The 27,036-nt window shown below is 42.1% G+C and overlaps 1 protein-coding gene across 6 annotated transcripts in view; it reads right to left on the bottom strand.

Annotated features, from left to right (window-relative positions):
• CACNA1C (calcium voltage-gated channel subunit alpha1 C) overlaps nt 1-27,036 on the bottom strand; it is a 563,646-nt gene that overhangs the window by 504,436 nt on the left and 32,174 nt on the right. For all 6 annotated transcript variants that reach the window (XM_048499569.1, XM_048499568.1, XM_048499567.1 and 3 more), the window contains exon 2: nt 3,023-3,344. In XM_048499569.1, the coding sequence (XP_048355526.1) occupies nt 3,023-3,344 (322 nt within the window). The remainder of the gene's footprint in view (nt 1-3,022; nt 3,345-27,036) is intronic.

A 27,036-nucleotide genomic window follows, 5' to 3' on the forward strand; every position in this document is an offset into this window, starting at 1 on the left:
GGGAGCAAAAACTACCAGACAACTCAGAAAACCCACAATAGCTAGCTGATAAACAGTGTTGAAGTTATCATTTCCACCCAGTATACTATAATAAGTAGAACAGAACAGCAGTGAAGCCACCATGTGATTGTCACATGTAGGCCACCAGACATAGCACTCACTGGAAATACAACTGCATGTTGCTAACCTCATGCTGAAATCCATTCATAATCAGCTACAGAAAACTGGTAACAGATTCAGATTTTGTTCCAGTTGTGTCCAATGGCTAGTGCCCTATGCACATAGGCTATTAGGACAATCAAAATTTCTTTTCAAACCTTTGTACTTTTTAAAAGTAAACTGACTGATAACATTTTTTAAATTTCCCTTAGATACAACTTTGAAGGAATTCAATACAGATGGCTAAATTGGGAGAACTAGTAAAAGGTAAGAACTTCACTGTAAGTTAGTCTGAGAATCCTGTGATATATAGTGCCCATATTTCTAGAGCTTAATGGTGTGATTCCACGTTAGCAATATGCCAATAACATGTCATGTGCCTTCAGTAGGAATAAGCAATCATATTTTCTGTTTCAGTAGCATTGTAAAAACATGTGTTTGTCCCCCTTTTCTTTTAATAGAAAAAGAGGGGGATCTGTAAAGTATCTCTATGCCAAAATATTGTTCTTTACTAGTGGTTTGCATTATGGATTAGCAAATCTTATACGCATAACAGTTGACTTGCTCAATTATATTATGGGTCCAGCACTCTGCCTTCGACAGTAATTGACGAGATAGCCCTAGCAAGTCCACAAGTGGAGCCCAGTGAAACATTTAGTATGTTTTTCCCCTCTAGTACCTAGTCATCACTCCCTCTGAACATGGCAACTCCATTTTAATACACAATAAGGCAACCACACAATAAGTCATTACATGACTTTTCTCAGCAGTAAACTAGTGGCAACTCAAACATGCATTATGGCTTAGAATTCTGGTATTCGAGGTGATTCAGTGGGAGGATTTAAAGTGTATTGTTATTGTTTGCTTTCAAAAACATCATAATCCCTCAGAGACTGACTTAACTGCATTTTTCAGTCATTTCCAGATCTCATCAGTGCAACCTCCTGTTTCACAATACATCAATCTGCTCAGCTAGCACTGATCTCATACATTTATCAGGCCTCCCCTTGTGCTCTCTGCCTAAAGATGCATGGTTGCTAGATACCAGGCAAGAAAACCAATATGAGCTTGCCCCCCTGAGTCAGCCATCCATCATGACATGCCAAAAAAAATATATATCAGCATCTGTATCAGGAACGATAAGAAATAAAACTAATCAAGAGAATTAAAAAACTAGCACCCTAAAACAAGAAATGGATGCTTGAGGCCATCTATGAAACCTTTATTGACAAAGTCATTCTTAACCTTTCCCCCTGGCTTGAAAAACAAAAACGTTTTCAACATCATCTAATAGGATTATGTGCTTCGCCTTTTATCCATCTCTGCGTTTGTCCCTCTAAGCTTCCTTAGAGACACAGGTTGCTGGAAATTTTTACCTCAGGACCATATTAGATGTGAAGGCAGATCATCTGTGTATTAAAATCTAGATGCGCTGCAATCACAAAGAAAGCAGGAGGGGAAGGGTTCAATTTAGGGGGCAAAAGAGGCACAGATGGGAGAGCATCTACTTGGCATACAGAAGGTCAAAGGATTCAAGCCCCAGCAACTCCAGTTGAAATGATCTAGCTGTAGTTACTGTGGGACTGCTGCCTGAGGCCCTGAAAGTCCACTGCCAGCCAAAATAGACAACATTGGTCTTGATTGTGTTTTGATTCACTGTGAGACAGTTTTATGTATTCACAAGGGAATGGAAGACTTCCCTGGCTTATCTCCCAGCAGCCCCTCTCTCCAAGCTCTATTCTTTCAGTCAAGCACATTTCTGGGTGAAAGAAAGTGCTTGCAGAGAGCCCGTGCAAATCCTGTTTCTATCCTTTTCCAAGCAGACACTTTAAAAAGTGTCTGTTTGGTGTACTTAGGAGGGGGACAGAGGCGGCCAACACCTCAGGTGTCCTTGCATGTATCACATAGTGTGCATATTCGGCTACCCCCTCCTGTCTTCCCTTAGGCGAGAGGAGCTGTGTTGGGGTGCCTGCCATGCTGCCTTCTCCTCCTGTGCCCCCACTCACCAGCCTGAGCCTCCACCGTCCGCTGCTTCAGGCTGCTGCTGCTGCTGCCAGCACTGCCCGCCTCTAACACAGAAGGCCACCTACCAGCCTGTCTCTTCCCTGGCCCATTTTGCTGCTGCACTCTGCCCTCCTCTGTGCGCCCAGCCTCTGCCCCCGGCCACCTCCAGGTTCAAGGAAGAGGCAAGCAGGCAGGAAGTAGAAGCCTGGGCAGTGGACAGGCAGCTGGCTGTGCCCCTCCCGCCCTGCTGCAAGCTCCAAAGATCAGTGTGGCATGCTGGGCTGTGGAGAAATCCTCCCCGGGAGTGGTAGCCAGAAGGCAACCAGAACAGCCTTTGGAAGGACATGCTGCTAGTATGAATGCACAGAGATCCAGAGTGCCACAACTTCACCTCCCTTCACATGAAAACTGAGAGGAGCATCAGGACAGCGACACAAGAACAGACAGCAGTGAAAAGGATTCCTCCAAGGTTCTAGCCCATGATTTGTTCCTCGCTATGGTCCTGATGCTGGGCTGGTGTTTGCTATCCCCAACTATCTTGGTCTGCAGCCCACTGACCTGACCTTGACATCTGAAAGAACATAACACTGCCCTGCTCTTCCTGGCATGTGACGGTACTCTTATATTGCTGTAACTCAGTGGATCCCATGCTGTTACCTCGGAATTGAAAATGGATCCCTGGTCTCAAACAGCTGAAGATTGCTGGTTTAAAAAAAATTCTCCTTGAGCTTCAGCCTAATGCAACTGTTTATTTTCATTTGTTAGAGCTTTCTGTCAATCTCACACACCTGTTTATTCACATCCATAATCCATAGGGACAACCTGCGGGTTTTCAACGTCACGACACCAAAAAGGATATTTCCATTCAACGATACTGATGCATGCCCTCCGGATGGGATTTTTCAGTGTTAAACACAGCAACGCCCGGGGAGGCCGTGTAGCTGTGGTGGTACCCTGTTTTTTCTGTTTCCCGTACTGCTGCCGCTTCCTCTGCGTTGAGCTGGCGGTGGATATTGTTGCATTGCCAGCAGCACCCATCAATTTGGCCTGCCTGGCAGCATCAATAGCAGCTTGCCAGGAAAGGGCTGCACCTGGAGTAGGGATATGCTCGGGTGCAAGCCCTGCAGCTGCGTTGGCATTCATGTTGGCATGAACAGGACGGGGACTCGCATAGTTGGAACCTGAGAGAAAGACAGGGGGGAAAAAGAAAATCAATACAAACATTCAATAGAACATGGTTTACAAAAGGCAGACCCAATAAACAAAATTGAAAGTGGGTATCTGTATATATAAAAGTTCCTAACCAAGAGACAGAACCCAGATGTAGGACAGGGTATGTACCAACTACAGTTTTTGTACTGCATGGGTGGGTCAAAGCGCCAGAGGACTGAGCCTGCAATCTCCCCATGACTCCTGACATTTGGTGGTCTGGCCTTCGGAGGAGGTGTGATCATGTATCTCTGTGTATGGTGTATTGTCAAAGGCTTTCACAGCCGGATGCAACTGGTTCTGGTGGGTTTTCTGGGCTGCGTGGCCATGGTCTGGTGGATCTTTTTCCTAACCTTTCGCCTGCACCTGTGGCTGGCATCTTCAGAGGTGTATCACAGAGGGAAGTCTGTTACACACCGTGTGTGGTGTTCCCCCAGTGACGTTCCAACAGGCATATTCCACTTGCCATAAAAACAAACAGTATTCTCCCACTATGCTCAGCAAAAGCCCTTTGCTTCAGCTGAACCTTCATTTGACAGCAATGACGTATCGTTCACCTCTCACATGTAAACCACATGTCAGTTTTGTACAACTGAGGTTTTCAAATGGCTGACACTGAAAAGCGCATTCTTTCCTTCTGCTCATTTGGACGTTCTTCAGCAAATCCAGATTTCATAAAGGTCAGCAATGGCTACTGGTGCTCTAATAGCCAAATCTATTTCAACACTACCTTAATATGAGTGGGGGGTGGAGCTCACACAGATATACTAGCAAGTGGATTTGAGATAGGAATGGAGATTGATGTAACACAGTGGTGTCAAACAGGTGTTCATGAACTACAATTCCCATCAGTCCCTCCCAACATGAGCATTGGCTATACTGGCAAGGGCTGATGGGAATTGTAGTTCATGAACATCTGGAGGGCCGTGAGTTTGACACCTGTGATGTAACAGCTAGAAACGTCTGAAAACACATGGTGGGATTAAGAAGATTCTCTCTCTTGGAGATTCCCTCTCTCCAAGTCACATTTGACAAGCTATTCATGAGAACAAACGCCAGCTACCCTTTTTCCACTGTGCATTGCAGGAGAAGCTCTGCTAAAAGTTGCAGAAGAAGCCCTACTAAAAGCTTCTATCTGGGATCTTTGGTGCCGCAAGTGGGATCGTGTCCAAATCGAAATCCCTGGAGGAAACTTACCCTCGCCATAGGGCAGAGCACAAGTGAATGATCAGCTTTACGTTACGCAGGTTTGGGCACCCCATCATGAAAAAACAAAAAACGTACATATTCAAGAAATAAGCATCCTATTTATTTCAGGAAGGTGGAGGAAGACTCTGTATTATGATTCTATATGTAACTGAAGCTATCCACAGCACAACTTTGACTTGCATCTTTGTATGTATGTGCTGCAATAAAGCTGCCTGTAGCATTAGGCCCGTGGTGGCAAACCTATGGCACTCCAGATGTTCATGGACTACAATTCCCATCAGCCATGCTGGCAGGGGTTGATGGGAATTGTAGTCCATGAACATCTGGAGTGCCATAGGTTCACCACTTCATTAGGCCAATGAAATGTTATTTCTTCGTAACGCTACCATTGCTATTTTAGTACAGCGGTAAATATTTTTTACTGGGTAAGCTCTCTCTTATAGGAAAATAGCGGTTTATGCATCAACAATGCTCTTTTACATAAACTTTAAAAAGATTCACACCCTGTTTTCCCGTTAAACGTAACAGTCTGAACAGGCTAATCAGAGCTTGAGAGCTAAGCAGGGTTTGGCATGGCCAGTACTTGGATGGGAGACAACCAAGTAAGGTTGGGGTTGCTATGCAGAGGAAGGCAATGACAAACCACCTCTGCTCACCTGTTGCCTGGAGCATGCCAAGAATCATGTCAGAATGAGTTGGCTACAGTTTTATAGCACATTCTTTTTTCATTCAATTAATTTCCAAGGTGGCCATAGAGTGCCATCCATGTGCTCTAATTTAATTCCTGAGAAATTCACAACTACCTTCTTCCCGCCCCCTACACATACCCAATAATTCCTGCTCCATGTACAGAAAATGGCAAAAAAAAAAAAAACCTCCAGGATCGCTGGCCAAACCGGTTTAGAGAAAATTGCTTCCAGACCCTAAAATGGCAATTGCTGTTACCTTAGGCATGTAAGAAAGGGCCACAAGAGCCAAGCACTTAACACAACCCTTCCTTCCCTCCCTCTCATGATCTGCCTAAATTCGCTGAATCAGCCATGCTGTCAGATGGGCATCGAGCCTCTGCTTAAAAACCTCTAAAGGGGAACCCACCACTTCCGGAGGAAACCTGTTCCACCAAGGAATCGTTGTCAGGAAGTTCAGCCCAAAACTCTTTTGATTTAATTTCATTTAATTTCTTTTGATTTAATTTTGATTCAATCAAACTCTTTTGATTTAATTTCAACCAGCTGTTTCTGGTCTGACCCTTGCAGGCAACAGAAAACAAAACAATTCCTCACCATCCTTGATATGACAGCTCTTCAACTACTTGAAGATGGCTATCATATCACCTCTCAGCCATCTCCTCTCCAGCCTAGACACACCTAGTTCCTTCAACCTTTCCTCATAGGACTTGGTCTCCATAGCCCTTTGTTGCCTCTCCAGGCTAATTATAGATAATTAGATATATAAAGTTTCAATAATATTCATAGTTATATACAAATAGAAACTCATGTATGTTAAATACTTCAGGCATCTTTGTGTTTTGTATCTGGCAGCAAAGCCTTATTTTTCAAACGAAACAAATCCAAACCCGCAGATTTATTTAATGATTAGAAAGAAATCCTCCTCATTCTGCAGCTTTAATTTTAAAATTGTAAGTTCACCTCCATTTATTAATGTATACAATCTATTTTGTAATTAGATTTCGGAATGCACTGCAAAACAGAAAAGCAGCATCCTAATAAAAGAGATAAAAATAAAAGGAAGTAAATAATTGAGTTTTCCGCTAGATTTAAAACAATGCCTGAATAAGTTTCCGCATAACCCAAGGTCTAGGGTAGCCTGCTAGGCTCAGCAGAGCTGGGAACAGAGCAAGAAATTGATGCTCTAAATTGTATGCTATGTTCTTTTCAGTTCCAGCAATGCTTTTAAAGATTTGTGGAACTAGAAGTAAATTATTAGTCACTTGAGACAAAAATGCTCATAATCCAAATGCTGATTTTGCAAAATGTGAAAAGAGCAAAGAAAATGGCACATGGGAACCCCAGTCCATAAAATACAAGCAGGGGACCTGTGAGGAACTCATGGGATTGGGGACCCCTGCTTGCTTAGTCCTCCTCAGCTGCTGCCTTTTATTTATTTATTTATTATTTATTATTATATTTGTAGACCGCCCCATCCCCTAAGGGCTTTTCCCCACCCATCTCTTCCATCACCTCTTCTTCCAATCCACAGACAACTCTTTCACCCTAATTGACTTCTGATAGACCTCTTTAGGATTGCTTTCTCAATAGTCTGCAGCACTCTGCTCTGCAAAGCTCGAAACCTTCTTCTAGCTTAAATGGCTGTTCTGTAGGCACAAACACAAATTACATGAGTTTCCAACAAGGACTAGCAGCCTTAATGCAGCTGCGAATTCCCACTGGCAACTCCAGTTAGAAGAACCGCAGTGGCTCAATTCAGATTGAGACCATGGCATAGGGGAGGAGGGGCTCCGGCCTTCCATCCCCAGGTCATTGTCACGAGCCAAAATGGTGCTAGGAGGATGTTAGGAGGGTGTACCATATAGGGGGAATATGGGGTCAAATGTCCCCGAGTTGCCCCCACACCCCTCCTCCTTCCCCCCGGGTCCATACACTGACTTCAAGACCTGGTGCAAAAAACCGTTGTTTGGTCACAGTGGGAAAGGGGGTGTGGGAACGGATCAGAATGTGTATAAAAATGGTATTTAATCAAGAAACATGAAAGTCATAGAACCAAAGAAGCAAAGAATCAAAATGGGAGCTTCTGTGTAAGTGACCAAAAGCCTGCATGTTTTGCAACAGGTCAAAGGAATGTTACCAGCAGCTTGCTAGTGACTATGCAAGCAAGCAAGATAACATCTTTGACATCTTGGCACTGAGGGCCTACGTGACAGCAGACAGATGCATTTTATTACTCTGTTTTTGGGTTAGAAATGAATGTGATTAGTTAAATTACAAAGTGTTTTTCTATATAGCTAAATGAACACATAAATGATAAGTGATTCACATGTATTAGTATTTTATTATAATTCTATTGTCTTAGAATCATTGTATAAGTCTTAGAATCATGTTTTAACATTTCATGCTGGTAAAGGGAAGTTTTATTATCTAAAAGTATGTAGAGTCAGAACTGCATTGCCTAAGGACATCTCTCTCTGGGAGCCAAACTAGCAAAACGGGTTTTTCTTGAAGACAGCAAGCTAGCTTGATGGCTGTTCTTTGTATATGCATAGAGGCCATAAACTAACAGCATGTAGCGTTTGAATTACAGAAGGAATGTGAATACGTAGGAATATAGGCTGCCTTCATGTGACCAGTTCTGACCAATTAGATTTTTAAGGTATATGAATCATAATACGTGGAACGTAAGGGGATGGATTGTGTGACGTCTGTACTCTTTGCATCTACAAAAACTAAGGCTCTTCCTCTGCTGGGTGTGTCTCTCGCTTGAGAGCACCAGGGCCTCTCCCTTGGGAGAGGTCACCTTCTGTAACTTATCTGTATTCTGTAACGTTCTAAAATCCGTGTCTCTCAATTGAGAGCACTGGGGCGTGTCTCTTCCTCGGGAGAGTTCACATTCTGTAATCTTATCTACATTCTGTTAAGTAAAAACTGTCTGTTTCTAATGTCAGATGTCTTTTGCTTTATTTCAAATTTTAAGTTTTTCTTAAAACTAACTCAGCTGTGTAGGACCAGAGAGCGGCCCTGGCCCCACAGGGGATAGAAAACTCAGATTTTGCACTGGGCTACATTTTCCCTAGATATGCTTCTAAGAACATAAGAAAGAGCCTGCTGGATCAGACCAGAGTCCATCTAGTCCAGCACTCTGCTACTCGCAGTGGCCCACCAGGTGCCTTTAGGAGTTCACATGTTATATGCCTTTGTGAGCTCTGACATTATTTGACCCATTGAGGGGCTGCACACGCACTAAATGCTCATCAGAAGAAGATTCTTTAACTTGGAAGAAGGCTATAATTTTTGCTAAACAGAGTAATAGGATGTAGTCACTGTCTAGAGCTGTTGAGGTATCTTCTTTTCCTGTATTTTTATGCAGAATCCAAATTCCAAATAGTTTTTAAAAATAAATCTGATCTTGAGAATGTTGATTAGCATAAACATTAGCAGCACTAATTTTAATGTAAAATTTGCAAGCTATTTCTTCTGGGTGTTTTGTATTTCTTAATTTTAAAGCATTTATATAACATGATCAATCAAATACATGTAAGGAAATATAAACAGTTCCAATGCTGGTCTTTCTGTACTGAGACTTTATAATCTATAAAAAGGTCACATAAAGTTCATTCTGTGATTTCACAGCACTAGAAAAGAGAAGGATATTCTAGAGGAAACGCAGGATGACCCAAACTGTGTCAGCAAACATTTTCCACTGCGTACTTGAGAAGCACAATTTTCAAATTATAAGACCGAGTCAAAGTTACACCAATCAACCACTAGGTGAGAAAACAACTTGCCGACAGTCCTATTTTACAGTTTTTCTATCACGTATCCTGAAAATTCCAGTACATGCTTTTCTCAGTGAGCTAGCCCGAACTGTGGTTCACCGGCAATTATATTAGGAAGCCAGATTGCCCTGTAGTTGTGGAGATATCAGCTGCAATTGTTTCATCATAGCACATAAGAAAAGTATTCCATCTGTTTGAGCAATAGCTGCCCCTGCCAGGTCGCATTTTCTCTCACATGAGAAAAATAAAAGGTGTTGCTTTTGCTTTTCAGCAAGGCATATTTTCAAAAGACAGGTAAAAAGTGAGGGAAAGCTGCACAAAGGAGGCAGAAGAGCAGGGTCATCTTTCATGGAAAAGCTAGCACAGTTTTGCACAGATTGTGCCCTGATTTTCAAAAGGATTACTAGCCAAACACAGTAATGTCATTTTATGCAGGCGGATTAATTGCAGTACTGTGAGTCAATATACTAGGGAGAAAGAGACCAAAGCCAAGAAAGCGACTTGAAAGGAGATTAATATGTACTGAAGGAAAACGAACAGACTGTCTAGTTCTTCATGGATGACTGTCTGTTTTATAGTATTTATTCAGAACTAGAAGCAAATCAAAGAGCGCAGATTGTTTATGACGACGGAAAGCTAAGGGACAATATACGTGAGGGTGGGCTTTTATGACTGGAATGCTAGTTATTTGACCCTAAAAAGCAGGTGCCAGGGGCCCAGTATAAATCAGGACACGGGCTCTCCTTCACCATTTCTTCCATCAAAAATGCCCCTTCTCAACTGTTTAAATCCTGGTGTGGAAAAAAAACAGGTACTCATATTATGCCTGCCTTTTTTTCATTACCAAGGCTTAAAACAGACAGACTGGGCATTTTTGTTGGGGGGTGGGTCTGAATTGAAGACCCTCAGCTTCCTCAGTGGTGCAAGTTCAATCCATGTAAGCCCCCAACCCTACACAGCAGTTTTTAGGAACAAATACACATCGAAAGTTCCAGTCACAGAACTATAGCATCGTGTGTAGATTGGTGTTAATACCAAATCAGTGCATTTTTAATATTATATGGAAATACATATGAAAGATGTTATGCTGAGGGCCATATTCTTTATTTAACAACCCAATGACCCAGCAGTCACAGACTAAACCAGTCTTATGCATGCCACCCCTCTATTTCCATCCTCACATAAAAGTCACTGCTGCCAGAAATTTAGCCAGTGCCAAAGCTACTAATATCAGCAAGCGGGAAAGGCATAAAAACAAGAGAAACATTGAAAACCATCACAGATCTCTCAAAGGGACTGTCAACACAAAATCAAGACAAATATAGGATAAAGTTTCCATTGTTCCAGTTCTGCGTGCTCCTAGCCTATCCAAGTAAAGCACGCCTCAGAATCTATCCATTAAAACAGCAGAGGGGAAAGCATTTCACCCAGCCAAAAGAAAAAGCCCTCTGATATTTGGGGACAGTCAGTTGATGAACATAAAATGGAATGCTAAGAAGGGGCACAATACCAATAAATAGCCTGGAGAATACTCTATGAACCCTCAGAGCCAACGGACTGTCTGATGCCTCCTGTGCTCTGAATACAGCCTAGCAGCTCATGGACCAATAAACAGGAAAAAAAATAACAAGCCTTGATTTTTTTATCTCCAAATAAGCTGCAGTTATATTAGGACTGCAAGGAGTTGTAGGAGACCAGAAAACAGACATGTTATCAGAATATCAGTGTTAAAGTATTTAACATTTGTGCAGTAGGCCAACAAACACTGATCTGAACGTAACAAATTGCTCCCGGGCCCAATTCAAGGTGTTGACGTTGACATATAACGCCCTAAATGGCTTACCTAAATGTCTACCCGAAGGAGTCCTTACCTGAATGTACCTGCCCAGATACTGAGGTCACATCGGAAGGTGCTCCTGGTTGTACCCCCCCCCCAGCTGAGGTGAAAGGGCATGCAGGAGGATTTTCTCCATGATTTCCCCAAGTCTCTGGAATAACCTCCCCTCAAAGATTCACCATGTGCCTACCCTTTATGGTTCAGGCGCATGGCGAAGATCTTTCTCTTCACCCAGACATTTGGCTAGCCCCCCTGGAAATCTCCTCTACAACTGCTGGTCTGGGGGGTGGGGGAAGTCTGGGGAAGTGGAGGTTGGGGTTAATTTATGTGGTTTTTATTGTTTTATTTTAATTGTCATAGTTTATTTATTAACTCTTCTTGTGATCTTTTCTTGTTTTAACCTGTATAAGCTGCCTAGAGACCTTGATATAAGGCAGGGTATAAATATTTTTAAATAAATAACCCTAGTACCCTGGCTACACGTAACGGATGGAAAGATCGTCTTTCTGCATGTGGCACATACCCTGGCTAATGATCCAACTGGCAAGAAAGAAGGCGGCTGCAAAGACACTACTTAAAATGAAACCTGCTAGTTTTAAGACAAAAGTATGAAGAGGTATATTCTTTCACTTCTCAGCAACAAAGTCTGCAAACAAACTTTCACCTATTATTGAATGTGAAAACTCCAAGTCTTGAACCGGAAATCTCACGGATTGAGACTTAAGTCCTAGCTTGATGACTTACCCATAACTGTGCATGCTCAAGACTCTTTTCAGGCATACAAGGGAACGGGCAACAATGACTATTTCAACTGGCAGATGAACCTTTGGATGGGCAAGAGCTAGTCTGAAAACTAGGAGCCCAGCTTTCAGCCCTTGAACTTTAGACTGTAGCTTCTTGTCACGTCTGCTTCCAACTTCTCTAACTCTCTAGTCCACGGGTGTCAAACTTGCGGCCCTCCAGATGTTATGGACTACAGTTCCCATCATCCCCCATCAGCATGATGCTGGCAGGGGATAATGGGAACTGTAGTCCACAACATCTGGAGGGCTGCAAGTTTGACACCTATGCTCTAGTCCCCCACATGGATACAACTGCATGGCCAGTTTTGCATGGCATTGTTGAGAGGGGTTATACTGCTTGTCATCAGTGATACCGTGGGTCCTATCCAATGAGTGGGTGCTCATGTCACATATAAATCTGGACAAAGGTTCAAAACTGCAGTGGCCAATTTAGGGGAAAACTCACATCACTGAAATTGAAACACTTCTTTAAGCAAGATGCCTGGATCCCAAGCAAAAAATGAGCCTCAAGTTTTTGAGGGAAGGGTTGCACTATAAACACTCAGATAATTAGGCAATTAGATGATTTTCTGGCTTCAAAATGCAAGTATGAGGATTTTTCAAAACGAAGAAACTCTCACAACTCTAATTAAGTTCCTAACATGTTGGCCTTAGACTTGGGTGTCATAAAAACGAACAGCTGCAGCGTTATAGGGTTTTTTAAAACGCAGTTCAAGGATTCATCTCTCCATTATTACTGTTGATTAATCATAGAATCATAAAGTTGGAAAAGACCACAAGGGCCATCAAGTCCAACTCCCTGCAATGCAGGAATTAAACTGTATGTCCAGTGTATTCTGCTAGGCAGAGTATAAAGACATGTAGACAACACTGTCTTTGCAAATGCTTCTAACGTGAGGGAGCTGCTGTAATCCTGGCACCCAAACATAGCTGATATCAAACAGAGATTCTTGTGTCTGTTTCACTATAAGGATTGTGGCTGTGCTCCCAACATGGGCACCAAATGGCTCATGACTGTGACATCGTTGCAAGTATACTTCTCACAGCTACCTGCATTATTCTGAATGCACCAATAGGTCAGTGCTGGTCATTTCATTGCATGGGTCATCACAGATCCCTTTCTTGCTCACAGTAGCATGCTAGTAGAACACCTTCCTCCTGTTTTTGCCTGTGCAGAGATTATGCACACAGCATCTTTTCAGCATTACGGAGGGAAAAAACCACACCAGTTTCTTCCACTCAAGGCTATTCTCAGGCTGCAACCACCAGCAGCCATATTAAATGGCAAAAGGGTTACCCTCTGCTGTCGCCAGAATTAGTAGAATGTTTGCAAACTATAGTGCCACTTTCCAGAAAAAGGATCCTAGGGTATGCCATTCCCTATTGAAGAATGCAGTTTCTGCTGCCTGCCCTCCTGACCCTCCCACACCCACACCCACAATGTCTCTACATACCATGTCCCATAATGAAATCTTGAATTTGTTTCAAGTGATCAGTCACTAATGGCAGATTTATGTGAACAAATGCCGCAAGTATTGATTACTGATAAGGACCTGTCTCTTTTATGAGGCTCCGTCTGCAGACGTTAGCCATACTAAATAACTACAGGCAGTAACAAATGACTTAGATCTCCAGGCAGTTTACAGAAGCAGTTTCAATTAAAAACAGCAGCACTCCATAGAAACGAGAAGTGAGCCGGCTGATTCCACGAGGCAGAATCATTCCCCCAGGCTGTACAGAAGAACTGGCAGAATGCTAGAAGGAAAGCAAATTGGTTAATAACAAACATTTGAATTGATCACACTTTTAAGATCCCTACCCACCCCAAGAGGGCTATTGTTACGTCTAAGACAGTACATTGAATTTAGATATTTAATTTACTGGGCATCAGTTGATAATGCACGCTTGCAATCAAATATTTCACAAAGCCAATGTGTAGGTCATATGCTATATTTTTAACTGTCTCATGGTGTCATCCAAAAGAAAATCCAGGAAGGAGACTCCCTGGCCAATAAGCCAGAACAGATCCAAGTACTTTGCCCTCACATTCACACCTTTCGTTTGGAACAAGTAACTACTACCTTCCACTATAACCATAACTATTTTTAAAAACTACATTTTGTAATTGCTTTGATTGTTACATTTCTTGGCCTACCAAAGAAAAGGCAACCCATTTCGTTTAACATGTTTATATTTGCACAAGTGATGAATAATAATTTAACTATTTAGAGCTGAGTGTCATTGACTGGAATCTGAAGGGTCACACAATGAACACCACCAGGCTTTTCACTTCTGGCCTCTGTTTCCACTGCGGCAATATATGTTGTCTGAAAAGCCATACATTGAAGTTTAACTCTTCAGATTCAATGCAATTAGAAGTAAAAATTGCCAGCCCACCCACCCCTGTGCATATAACAAAGCATATAACAAAGTGTGCATGGAAGAGAGGGACTGGCCAGAGTTTAATGAACAATAAAGTAACTTGATTTAATTAAATCAGATTAGCAGCAAAATCAGAGGAACTGACAAGGCACTCTGCCAGCATCTCTCTGAAATACACAGTGTATCTCCAAGATGCACCAACAAAGTATCCCAGCCAAGGATGGCTGGAGATAGTCAGCTCCCTAAGGTGGCCCACCCCAGGTCCCCTCAGAAAAAAAAACCCTATGGGACAGGGCAAGCATCTTTCCCCACAGGCACAGTCCTGCCCAAAAGCCCTGGCAAAGCACAGGATGCCAACTGTAGCCACAACCAATCACCCCCTCCCCAATGGCAGCAAGCTGCCCTCCTCTGCACCCAATAACAGTCCCCCAGCACTAGATAAAACACAACCAGGATGGCCTTTAGTTCAGTAGGTAGACTGAGTGTCATGGTTCTGTCTCAGAGGTCTCTGCCATGCACATTTAGTATACACAGTGTTGCACTTTAGTGGCAGGAAAAGCACAGCAAGGGCATTTAGTGTCACTAAGGAAGACCTTAGCACTAATACCTAATGGGGAGAGCAAAGTCTATGCCATCAATAGAAGGACAGTGTCCAGATCATACGCAGACATTCTTTATTCTGCTCTGGTTAGATCTCACTTGGAGTACTGTGTCCAGTTTTGGGCAGCACAGTTTCAGAAGGATGTTGACACCATAGGAAAGTGTCCCACTGCACCAGCATCACTTTATGGTTTACCCACAGCATTTATCTCAAATACCAGAGCATCACGACATCTCCCTTCCTGACATCACTTCCAAGTAGTGATGCAAGTAGGGTTGCCAGCTCCGGTTTGAGAAATACCTGGAAATGGGGGGGGGGGGGAGTGCTTAAGGAGGGCAAGATTTGTGGAGGGAAGGGACCTCATCAGGGTATAATGTCACAGAGCCAACCCTCCAAAGCAACCACTTTCTCCAGGGAAATATTACTATTTATTTATTTGCATTTATTTCCCAGAGCGGCATTGATCCTGGTCATCTGCAGATCAATTGTAACAGTGGGAGATCTCCAGGTACCACCTAGGGGCTGGCAATCCTGTTTAGAGGCAGCATGGGAAGTGGCATCCGTCAATTGCTGGCAATATCCTTATATCACAGGAAAGAGCCCCACCACATATAAATCCCCCTAGCTGGGAAGGAAAGCTGAGGCTGGTGTACAAGTCCATTATTATCTACTCTAACGACAGCTCCCTAGGAAAGAAAGGTCTTTCCCAACACCTACTACCTAATATCCTTTAACTGGAGATATCTGGGACTGAACCAGGGATTTATGTATGCCATTTCCTAGTTAGCAGTTTAAAAATCACTCACATAAAATCTCTAGGAACCCAGTCTTTAACTAATGTAAGCAGGTCATTGTTTCAGCTCGGTTATTCATCTGACCCTAAAACTGAGTATGCCAGCAAATAGCACACCAATTACTACCCCAATATAACAACACGAAAGGGGACATCTGCAGAGATGATCCTACGTTGTTGCAGCATAGTAAGCCAATGCAGACTTTTAGCAGTGAGGTGCCAGTTGGCTGAAATTCAAGTGCTTGCCTTCAGCTTAACTATATCATGAATCCAAATGTTAAATTGTAGTCTCTCTGGGAAAAGATTTATTTTTTATTTTTAAAACGCTGCAAAACTTGCAGCATTTTGCTAAAGATGAAATACTGGCAGAGTTTTAACGGTTAAAACACATTTTCAGAAAATATGAAAGGCAAGCTGCCGGTGCAAGCAGAAATTGAGCCATAGCACCAAAACGCCTTACTACAGTATAAATTTTCCAGCCAAGTCCTCCACAGTATTGCATAAACTGATTATAAAATCTTTACAATGCCTTTTTCAAATAATTAATGTAGCATTTGCTGTATTATACATTAATTATATTAAAGCCAACATTATAAGTGTTATAACTGTGAGTTCAGCCTCTGCAAACTAATGCTACCATGAGGACTGTAATTTTTATATTTTCTGACTATTTTATTATTTGCAGCATAAATGTTCTCCAGTGCCTCAGTAATTTGCATTCAGTTATGGTTTTAAAGGGAGAGAATACAAAACACCTACAGTATTGTGGGGTAATATGTAAAGAAATAGTTACAGAACTTTTTGGAAAGCGTCTACTATATCTGCTGTCCCAAAATCCAAAGCCTTAAATAACACACACACACCCCACAGCCACCCATATTAATATAATGTTTTTTAAGCTTCCCTCTGTAGATCTGGGCAATAGCCAGCACTGGAATTTCAGAGAACTATTCAATTTGCAGTTTTGTTTATGCTTGTTTTGTCTGAAGACAACTGAAAAGCAAAACTCAAAAATGTATTCAGATTTAATCTTGGGCCCAGAATAGCCTTCAGTTGCCTCACCCAAAACACTGAACTATCTGAAAATCTGGTGCAATTAAGACATTCACGTAACTAGTGTGGAACATTGGAACACCGGTGTTCAATTTTTAAAAAATGACATTAAATGAGTGGACAAGTTCTCAATACCAGTGTCAATACCACAGGTTGGGACCCAAATGGCGCCTGCTGCCCTTTCCATCCTTCTTTCCTTCTTGCCAACTTTTCAGATTCTTACCTTCCCCAACTTCTTTGTGTCAATAATGGAAAAGCCATCCGGCAACTAGAAATTTTGTAGTAGCTGAAAGAAGGGTGGGAGGGCTGGAGGACAGGCGAGAGCCATTCAGCATATGCCATGGAAAAACAGGAGGATACAAAGAAGGTTGTGTGTGCTTGGGCTCTGTGGGACCTGCTCCCTCAGCAGGCCAACCTCTTGCCCAGCCCCCTGCAACACCACACTGTACAGTACAGTACAGTACAGTAAACCTTTATTAGGCATAAACCACACTGTACTTCACCTGCTGTGGGAGCTACGCTGTACCGAGCCCCCTTGCTGCCAAACTCTTCACCGCCATCTGCCATCTTCTTGCATCTCCTCTCCCTCCAGCTCTGGCCCAGCTTGCAGGAGGAGGGAACTCCCACTTACTTGGGGTTCATAAGCAGCTGCACCCTTTGTGTGATGTTTCTTGGTTTCTCTAAAACACCTGGTTGGGCACTACAGAAGATTGATTACTGGAATAGATGGGTGCCAAAGTCATATTTTGCCCAGCACACCAAAAAACCTTGAGGCAACCCTGGATGGATCACTATACAAAGTAAATTTGGACTTGTGGGTCACTCACCATATCAAAAAGGTTGGGAACCGCTGGTCTATATAGTACAGATGCAAACTAATCACTGCTTTCATTGTATTGTCACTCACAACCAAACAATATTAGGAGCTGCTATTTCTAAGAATGAATTAGGGGTTAAAAACAGTTACATAAGACTTATTCCTGCATTGAAAAGGGGTGCTGCTTCGTTTTCACTTCAAACTTAATACGAACTGGCTTAAATCTGTAGCGCCTGAGAAACAATTGATTCAAACATTAGCTTGCTGTAAACAGAACAGTAACACACAAAGACATATTTACAGTTTTACAGGGAACAATTGTAACTACTGCTTTAGAATATATCTACAGATGATCCAGATCCTAAAATTCCTTCACTGGATGAGGAGACATTCCATAACGTTACATGGGATTACCATATATGGAAGAAAAAGCGGGAATTCAGTGAAGACTGTACTCTTCTCTGAGAGGCTGGTTGATTCCAGTTAGTTGCGAAAAATAAATTGCCTCAGAGACTATTAGAGGAGACTAACTAAACTTTTTAAAAAGGAACTGATAAATATCTCCCATTCCAGAACCTGAGGGGAGGGGAAATTAGTCACAATTACAATAAGCCCAGTTGCACATTAAACAACATAGCTAAACACTAAACAGTTGTACACTAAACAACACTGGTGACAGATTACTGTTTATTAACCTAAGTTGCTATGTACTGCTATATAAAAACCTGCATGCAGTTATGTATTAAACAGTTATGTATTAAACATCTGGTCCTTCCTCCAAGCAGTTCAGGGTTGTGTAGCTGAGTCCTCCATTTTATTCTCACATCCCTTCTGTGGAGTAAGTTAGGCAGAGAAAGCATGAATATGATTGCACACAGGTCACTCACCAAGCTTCATATCTGAGTGAAATCTGTGCATGAGGTGTCTTGGAACCCTTTTTATTAAAGTTGTTTTCCTTTGCAAGTGTGTTACAGATTTGCACCTAGCTCTCTCCAGCCCTAGCACAAAACTAACCACCGGTTATCCCCCTATGTATTCTTGAGCTGAGAGAAGCAACAGAAGTACCTGCAGGCCCTAACTGAAACTACCTGCAGGCTGTAACTGAAACTGTAGGCCCTAACTGAAACACCTGCAGGCCCTACCTGAAACTACATTTTATAAGATTTTCCTTCGGTAAAGATTGCCATGCAATCTTTAAAGGTAAAGATTTTCCTTCAACCAAGATTGTCATGCCTCTGCCAAGAAAGGCTGACAAGAACAGCATTAAGCAGATACATTCAAAGGGGGAGTGGTGCATGGCCTCGCTGGCAGATTTGCCCTCCCCAGGGCACTTGCCCCAGTAGAGGGGTGATTGTGCTAGCCTGTGGCCGCCATGGCCCTCCCCAACTCCGGAATGCCTAGTTGGACGCTGCATTAGTGTCCCAGGGCCCCTCCCATCGGTGTAGCAGAGGAGGGCTGGGATGTGGCCAGGAGAGGAGCCAACATTAGTTGGCTCCCTCCTGACCTTTGCTGGCATTATGCCAGTGGCCTGAGCTTTGACTAATGCTGCCAAAAAGGTTACGTAAGTGCATTCAGCCCAATGGAGGCTTCTTGGCAGCGGAGATACTTTTTTACTGCTTAAGCCTCTCCATGCTGCTGAGAAGCCTTTATGGGAGTTGCGGCATCACAACAGCACCGCAACTTGCCACTGCCGAGTTTGGATGAGGCTGCCCAACCAATTGCTTTTCTTGGCATGTCACTGTATGAGTACAGAATTGCACAGAAATGCCAGTTTAGTGGTTTACATTCATGTGGCATGATTCATCATCTTTGTGCTTTTTATCTAGAAGTATATGAATAAGTTTAAGGTCTAAATCTGATGCCTAGAGTAAGTTTGAACCCAGAAACCCAACATCTGGCAATGGATGGACAGGAGCAGATGGGCTACAACAGTCTGACCCTCTCTACCGAGCTCTCTTCTGCGGTCATTGTGCTTCAGCCACAGTGGATCCTGATTTAAACATGATGCTGATGGTTAATATGACATAACCATTTTCTTATTATTATTACAGTATCATTATAATTATTTTGATTTACTTCCCGCCCTTTACAATAGTCTCAAGGCAGACTACAATAAAAAGCCTGATAAAATCTAAGTTCTAAAACTCCCACCCCAACTTCCTCCAGAGAGTCTTGTTTAAACAGGGTTCAGCTACAGTTTAAACAAGATACAAGATTGCCCAGGTCTTTTTCTTGCTCTCCATCATTATATTTAAATTAATACGTGCTACTGCTCAGTTCCTATCAGAAATGGTCCATTCCGCACAACACAAATAAAACATTCTGAGGTAGGAAAATATAACATTTTCATCAGGATGTCAGCACAGCTTTTCGCATAAAACAGTTGGAAAACATTTTATTTTCCAAAGAAACCTTTTATTTTGAAAACGATGAACTAGTGACTTTTTTCCCCTGGAATGTTTTTAAAATATTTCCTGCTTGCTGTGCAGAGAGCAGGAAACATTTTATTTTTCCTGCCTGACTGTAAAAAGTTCTCATTTTCGTTTTTGCTGCTTCTGCCCGCCATTTTGTGCTGCTGCAGTTTGATTCTCAGTACCCCTCACCATTTGCAGAGTTTTTCCCAGAGATGTTTCCTCAGCTGGCATCACATCTGGGGAACATTTCACCAATTTCACATCAATCAACCCATCTTCACCTGCTGATTTTGGCAACAGGTCATTTCCCCCTTTTAAAATATTTTCAGTGATGTCTCCTCAGAGCTTTGAAGACTCAATATAAGAATCCATGCCGATTCTCATATTGAGTCCTCAAGAAAATTTAAAAGGGGGGAAATGACACATTTCCAAAATCAGCAGGCGAAGCTGAGCTGATTCATGTACTTAAATCAGTGAAATGTTGCCCAGACACGATGCTAGCACAAAATGGTGGGCGCAAGCAATGAAAACAAAAGCGACAGCTTATTATAGTCAGGCAGCAGGTGGGGGAAAAGGAACCGTTCTTGCCTGAAACGCTTTATTTTCCCTCTCTGTTCAAGAGAAAAAAGCCAAAGCAGTTCTTTTTAAAATGTTTCCAAGACGTTTTAAATAGTCTGTGTGGAATGGACCATTGTGAGAAGTAGAAGAATGAGATTGCTGTAGTAAAGGAAATGATCAGGCAGAGTAATAGTTTTCTCTATCCAACCTAGGATTGCAAACTCCAGGTTGGGAAATTCCTGGGGGTGTGAGGGTAGAGCCAGAGGAGAGCAGGATGTAATACCATACTGATCTCTGTAATCTGGAGATCACTTGTAATTTCTGGAGATCTCTAGACCCTACCCAGAAGCTAACGATTTCACTCCAGTCCCAGTAGGATGAGCAAAAGTTATTTGTTTAAAACATTTTCCAGCAACTGGGTCCCAAGGCAAACAACAGTCAAACCAGTACAACATAAAAGCATCAGAGAATATTAAAAAGCAGCAACTGCAAATTTAAAAAGAGTCTAAGCAGGTACTGTTCAAAGCGAGAGTGAAAAAGTCTCATCCAGATGAGTCAAAAAACTAAAATTCAGTCTCATTTCCCCTCTGAAACTTTTTGGAGATTGTTTCATAGCAAATGTTCCCTTTTCATTTATTTTTATATTCGTTTATACTTTTCACAGAACTTTCAGTTTTCTACTTTTCATTGTAGATTAGTTTGTATTGTGAATGCATGTTGTACGGATTTAACATATATTTATATAGCTTTAATACACAAAATATAATTTATACATTCACCAGATAACCTATAAAGCTGTTCTATTAATATACAAATAATGCCAGAGAATGCATATATTTTACAGTCTCAGGACACAGAAAATGACATATACAATAAAATATTCAAGAAAGAGAGGTGAAATCAAAATAGGATTTTCAGAAAATATCAGGGATGAGAAATTCAGCACTGGCGTTCCTGCCTAGGGACATGGGGTACCCCTTGTCCCCGGGCACATCGATTGAGGTCACGTGGGGGGCGCCAAAACATCCTCCTACAGAGCGAGGGATTGAGCAAGCCCTAGAAAGCAGGCACTGAAGCAGCCAACTGCTCCCAGTGCCTGTCGTAGCCCCGCCCACTCTGTACGGTGGCCTAGAGTGTCCAGGGGGCGGGGGAGAAGTCACACTGTGCTCCCAGGAGCAGGACTGGGGAGCTCTGCCTCCCCTCCCTCTAACCCAGCATGCCTTATTCGCCTTAAATTAAGTGTGGCATTTCTCAGAAGCCTTCTCCCCGGCAGCAGGCACAGGAAAAGGCAAGCTGAGCAGGGAGCCCAGAAGCAGCAGCGGAACTGAAGATGATGCTGATGTTTGCTTGGTAAACCTTCAGATAGGGGGGTGACTTGTGAGAGATTTACATGCTTAAAAGTTAATTCCCCTTGCACTGGCTTGGAGCTGTTTCTCAGGGTAGCAGCCTACCTCACAGGGTTGGTGTGAGGACACAATTAGGAAAGTGGTGGGGAGAGAGCCATGCCTGTTTTGCTGGGGGTAGGAGGTGATTTGTGAGCTGGTGCAAAAAACCATTGTGGAGGAGGGTGGTCGTCCATACCTGGGGTGGGGGGGCACCAAACTCAGATTTTGTCCCCGGGCTCCAGTTTTCCTAGATTCGCCCCTGTACCATCTATCCATTCTTATGCTGCCAATTAAGCTAACCTGGGATTCTGCTCATGTTGCTGCACACATCTACACAAGCTGTGGATTAGTCAAGTAGCAATGGAGGCAAAAGTAAAGAGGGTGGGAAAACATAATCCAAACTCGTTGACTACTTTTCCCCACCATGTTGGTGTCTACCTCAGGACTGTCTGCAAGCTAAAAAGAGAAGGAAAGTCCAACTGGATCAGACTATCCTAGAACAGTTGTGAAGCTGCTGTATACTGAGTCAGATCTTTGGTTAGTCAAGATCAGTATTGCCTACTCTGACTAGCAGCAGTTCTCCAGTGTCTCAGGTAGAAGCCTTTAATATCAGTTATTACTTGACCCTTTTAAATAGAGAAGCTAGGGATAATAGAGAACCTCTATTATCTCTAGTATAAATGAAAAGCAAGATGGTAATTTTTAGCAGAGAAGCAGTAGGGGTGGAGTACTTAACCCTTTCCCCAACGGACCTCTTTTCTATTATAACGCCTGCTGAGAGCTGCTACTTCACACCATCTTTTTAAAAGGATGTCTGGGAAAACCTGCATCCAAAGGTGGAAACCATGATGAACTTACCATGACGACCTAAAACATTTAGACAGGATGCACAATTCATTTTGAATATCTTTTTTTTACATTTTAATTTTGTACTGAAATTTATTTGTATGCTCATGGATTTATTTTTCCCCAGAGGAAGCAAGTTATCAAAGACTTATACTCATTCACACTCTTAGGATGGTTTATGGAATGGATATTTGCAAAAGCCCTAACTATCTAGAGCATGTTATATAATAAGGGCACACTCAACTGGGAAGTCCTCTTGTGTGAGTCCCATTGAACCAAATGAAGGTTACACAAGAACACTATCATGGACTATGTCCCATATATGTTTTGAAAGAAAATTGAATATAGGCACAATATTCTTTAGCAAAGGAAAAGGAACTCATAGAAAAGCAAATAACCTAAGACAAAACAATGTAATTCCTGATAAGAAAAGATTATTCTCTTTAATGGATGTTCTTCTAATCCTCTAAAAACCACAGTGCCAGGGTTTCTGTTGCCTAATTATTAAACATAGAAAACAGATAAACATGTAGATTAGCATCACTGAATTGTGGTTGGCATCACTAATTTTTTTAAACCATGATTTTCCAAAGGGGAATTTGTTGCCTTTCCCACAATCGATAGATTCCTTCTATTATTTAAAAAAAAAATCAGGCATTGCAAACAAACCAGCAATCAGACAGACAGTGCCACGGTGAAAAGAAGCAGCAACACACCCGAGATGTCTTTTCTGCTGTCTGTTTCAAGAGATGGTTCTTGCTTTTCAGCAGGAAAAAATGTGATTTTATTTTCAGAATAAGCACAAAACCCAGATTTAATTATTCATCGAACTGCCTCTTGATGCTGTGCTAGTAGTAAAGGCAAATGACATTCTCACTTACCAGCTAATTTAGCTTTCTGTAGCTCAAGCTGCAACATCGCAGGTGCTGTAATTCCCCTCCTCATGGATTTTGATAGGCAAATTAACAGCCAATCGCTACCCAGGATTCCCTTTCAGTCTAGAGCTCTTCCCTCTGTTCTCATCAACGCCTTTATTTTTATATAGCCCTTTCCCATTTGTACTTTACCTGTTAGCCTGGTCAGCCCAACTCAAAACATACGGAACTCCTTGTCTGAGAGATTTATCTCAGCGAGGGAAAAGCAAGGCTTTCTCAATAGATCCACAAAGAAACCAACACATCTAAATGGAGGCTTTTATGAATGATTGACAGGCATGGTGAATTAACATGCCTGATACAAGCAACACTATTAGGGAATCATGTAATACTAGGAACTGTGCCAATCCTTATGTCGGTCACTGATACCATTAAAAAGGCAAGGTGCACAATGTTGGAGCTGAACCCCCCCCCCCCCACACACACACACAAATGGTCATGCTAGCATTACATGATCATGATGATTGATATAGCTTGTTTTAAACACTTGTTAATTCCCTTTGCAGTGCTATGGTCATGATGAAAAACTCCTGTTTGTAAGCACCCCAATAAACTGAAGCTGAATCATAACAAGATGGGAGTGCTACTGGTGAGGAGAAAGCCCCCATCTGTTTTGGTTGGGGTTGCACTCCTCTTGAAGTAACAGATCCACTTTGACTCAGGTCTACTGCTGGATAGACAGGTGAAAGCTGGAGTAATTTTCCACATTTTTGACATAACAAGCCCATCACTGTACTAGCAGGTATTTCGTTTTGTTTTTCTTTTCTTCATTGTTTCCTCATCCTTGCCCAATGTTTTCGTTGTGGTTTTGTTTTTATTTTTTGTATATGTATTTTAGTTTGATTTCAACAGTTTTAATGAGGTTTGTTGGCTTTAATGCATTTTAAAATGTGATATTGTAATGTGTGTGTTTTAATCTGTTAGACCTGGTAGCCCTGATGAGGCAAGAATGGACTATAAATCTTGTAAATAAATAATAAAATAAATATTTTCTTAATATACCTTTTCAATATGAGAAAGCACATACGGAGAGGAGGAAGGAGGCTCAGTTGATATATAGCATGTTGCTAGCCACTTATGTTCAAAACTTCAAGAAGTGAAGTAAACTGGTCTTTTTATGTTATTGCAAATGTCCAGTCAGAAAACCAGGAGTAATTGTTCAGACCATACTGTTCTGTACTGACTTCCTGTTGTACACCCAGCCAGAATTCTGAGAGCTAATTATATAAATCGTAGCAGCTTAGGTCACGCATACCTTTGAAATTCCTCTTCCTTTTATGAGTCGATGAGATTCCTTCCTTCTTATGTGGATGCTCTATTAAAAGGTTTATTTGTGAATCAAATTGTTCCGTTAAAGCGACACGCTCCATTACTCTGAAGAGAAGCCATTAGTTTATGGAGATCTGTAGATCAGTTCAGTTCATGCACCTCTTCAGAAGTTAGGCTTCCACACAGTGGGATGCTCAAGAAAAGCTCAGGGTCATATGCACCAATCTCATGTGTAGAATGCCCTGCCTGATACAAACACATATAGGCTCTGTATATAGTGTTGTACTACCATACAAAAAGACTGTATTCCTTAATGGGAGCATATGCATGTCTCAGGTCATACATGATACTCACTCACTACATGAAATTTGGAAAGAGATGAACCTTCATTCACTTTTGTGCCCAATTGCATGCAGTGCATGAACTGGCCCTCAGAACCTATTAAGCAGTGATGGCGAACCTTTTTGAGACCGAGTGCCCAAATTGCAACCCCAAACCCACTTATTTTTCGCAAAGTGCCAATACAGCAATTTAACCCGAATACTGGGGTTTTAGTTTAGAAAAAACGGTTGGCTCCAAGGCGTGCGTTATTCAGGAGTAAGCTTGGTGGTAGTCAGTGGCTTTGCTTTGAAGCACCCGTGCAACTCTTCCAATGGGTGAATCACAACCCTAGGAGGGTTTACTCAGAAGCAAGCCCCATTGCCAGCAACTGAGTTTACTCCCAGGTAAAGGATTGGTCTTTAGTTCTTCCCATGAAAATCAGTGGGGTTTACAGCGCTTAAAAGGGTTACCTACATCGCTTCCCCAAAACTAGGTCTTAGTTTTAATGCTAATAATCGAGCCCAGCGGCCCAGGCCAGCTTAGATCTATGTGTGTGGGGTGGGTGGGGGAAACTCTGTTTGCATGTGCCCACAGAGAGGGCTCTGAGTGCCACCTCTGACACCCGTGCCATAGGTTCACCACCACTGCTATAAAGCTTTCAAAAAACATAACCCTGTGTCTATGTAACTGGAGTTGAAGTTTTCCAATTTTAGCTTATTAGGGAAGTGGGAACTCAGCTACTTGTGCAAGGTTCACCTCCAGTTTAGGCGGTACACTTGCAAACCCCAGTGATATACAGGCCTCCTCCATACTAGTATAAGGAGCCCCATGGTGCACAGTGGTAAGCTGCAGTATTGCAGTCAAAGCTCTGCTCATGACCTGAGTTTGAGCTTGCTGAAGTTGGGTTCAGGTAGCTGGCTCAAGGTTGACTCAGCCTTCCATCCTTCTGAAGTCAGTCAGTAAAATGAATACCCAGCTTGCTGCGGGTGATGTGTAGATAACTGGGGAAGGCAATGGCAAACCACCCCCTAAACACAGTCTGCTTAGTAAACATTGTGATGTGATGTCACCCCATGGATCAGTAATGACCCGTGCTTGCATAGGGCACTAGGTTTCCCTTTTCCTCCACACTATATAAAAAGATAGGAGGAATGGTAAAAAATCTATATGCGTATATAGCCCAGTTAAAAATTCCAGTGCCAAGCGGCTTGTTTGCACACATGCGCATTTTTGTCAAGACACTGTATTTAGAACAATATTCTGACACCTTCAAACATTTTTCTCCACAAATATTTAAACCACAGCATTCCCCAGATCTTATAAGCTTTTATAAACTCAAAGAAACTTGGACAGTTTTAAACTACTAATCCACGGTAATTCAAAGGATTTAGGGACAAGACTGTTGTGTCTAGCTCAGTTCGAAAACTGTCAAACAATCGCAAGCTTAATTTGACAAGACATATTTTTGGGATTTACACACAGGTTTATATATTTCACAGGATATTGTGTTGTTTATATCAATGTGTTAGCCTACTAAAGTTTCATGAATCTTTTAACCAGTTTATTTAAAAGTAAATACATTTGCATATTGCCAAAACTCCATTAGAAGTTTCTTTCTGAGACTTACAGAAGGAACTATAACAATAAAGGGCCCATTGGCAGATGACACATAATTAATACAAAGTGAAGGGCATACAGTACAAATGTCACAAAACACCTATAAAGGACTTAACTGTACATAGGCTATTATAATCAATACAACAAGCTGTCCCTGTTCAATAAATACCTGTAGAATGCACACACTTCACTGTGTAAATTATTTACAAAACAATGCATACAAATCCAAGGTAATACAAAATGCACAGAATAGTATATTCTAAGCTTTCTAAGTATATTCTAAGCTAACCCCTAACCCTTGAAAGCTGAGAATATATTTCTGCCTGCCAAGGAGGGGAGAGGACAGAAGAGAG

This window comes from Sphaerodactylus townsendi, linkage group LG06, assembly GCF_021028975.2.
Source record: "Sphaerodactylus townsendi isolate TG3544 linkage group LG06, MPM_Stown_v2.3, whole genome shotgun sequence".
Lineage (NCBI taxonomy): Eukaryota > Metazoa > Chordata > Lepidosauria > Squamata > Sphaerodactylidae > Sphaerodactylus > Sphaerodactylus townsendi.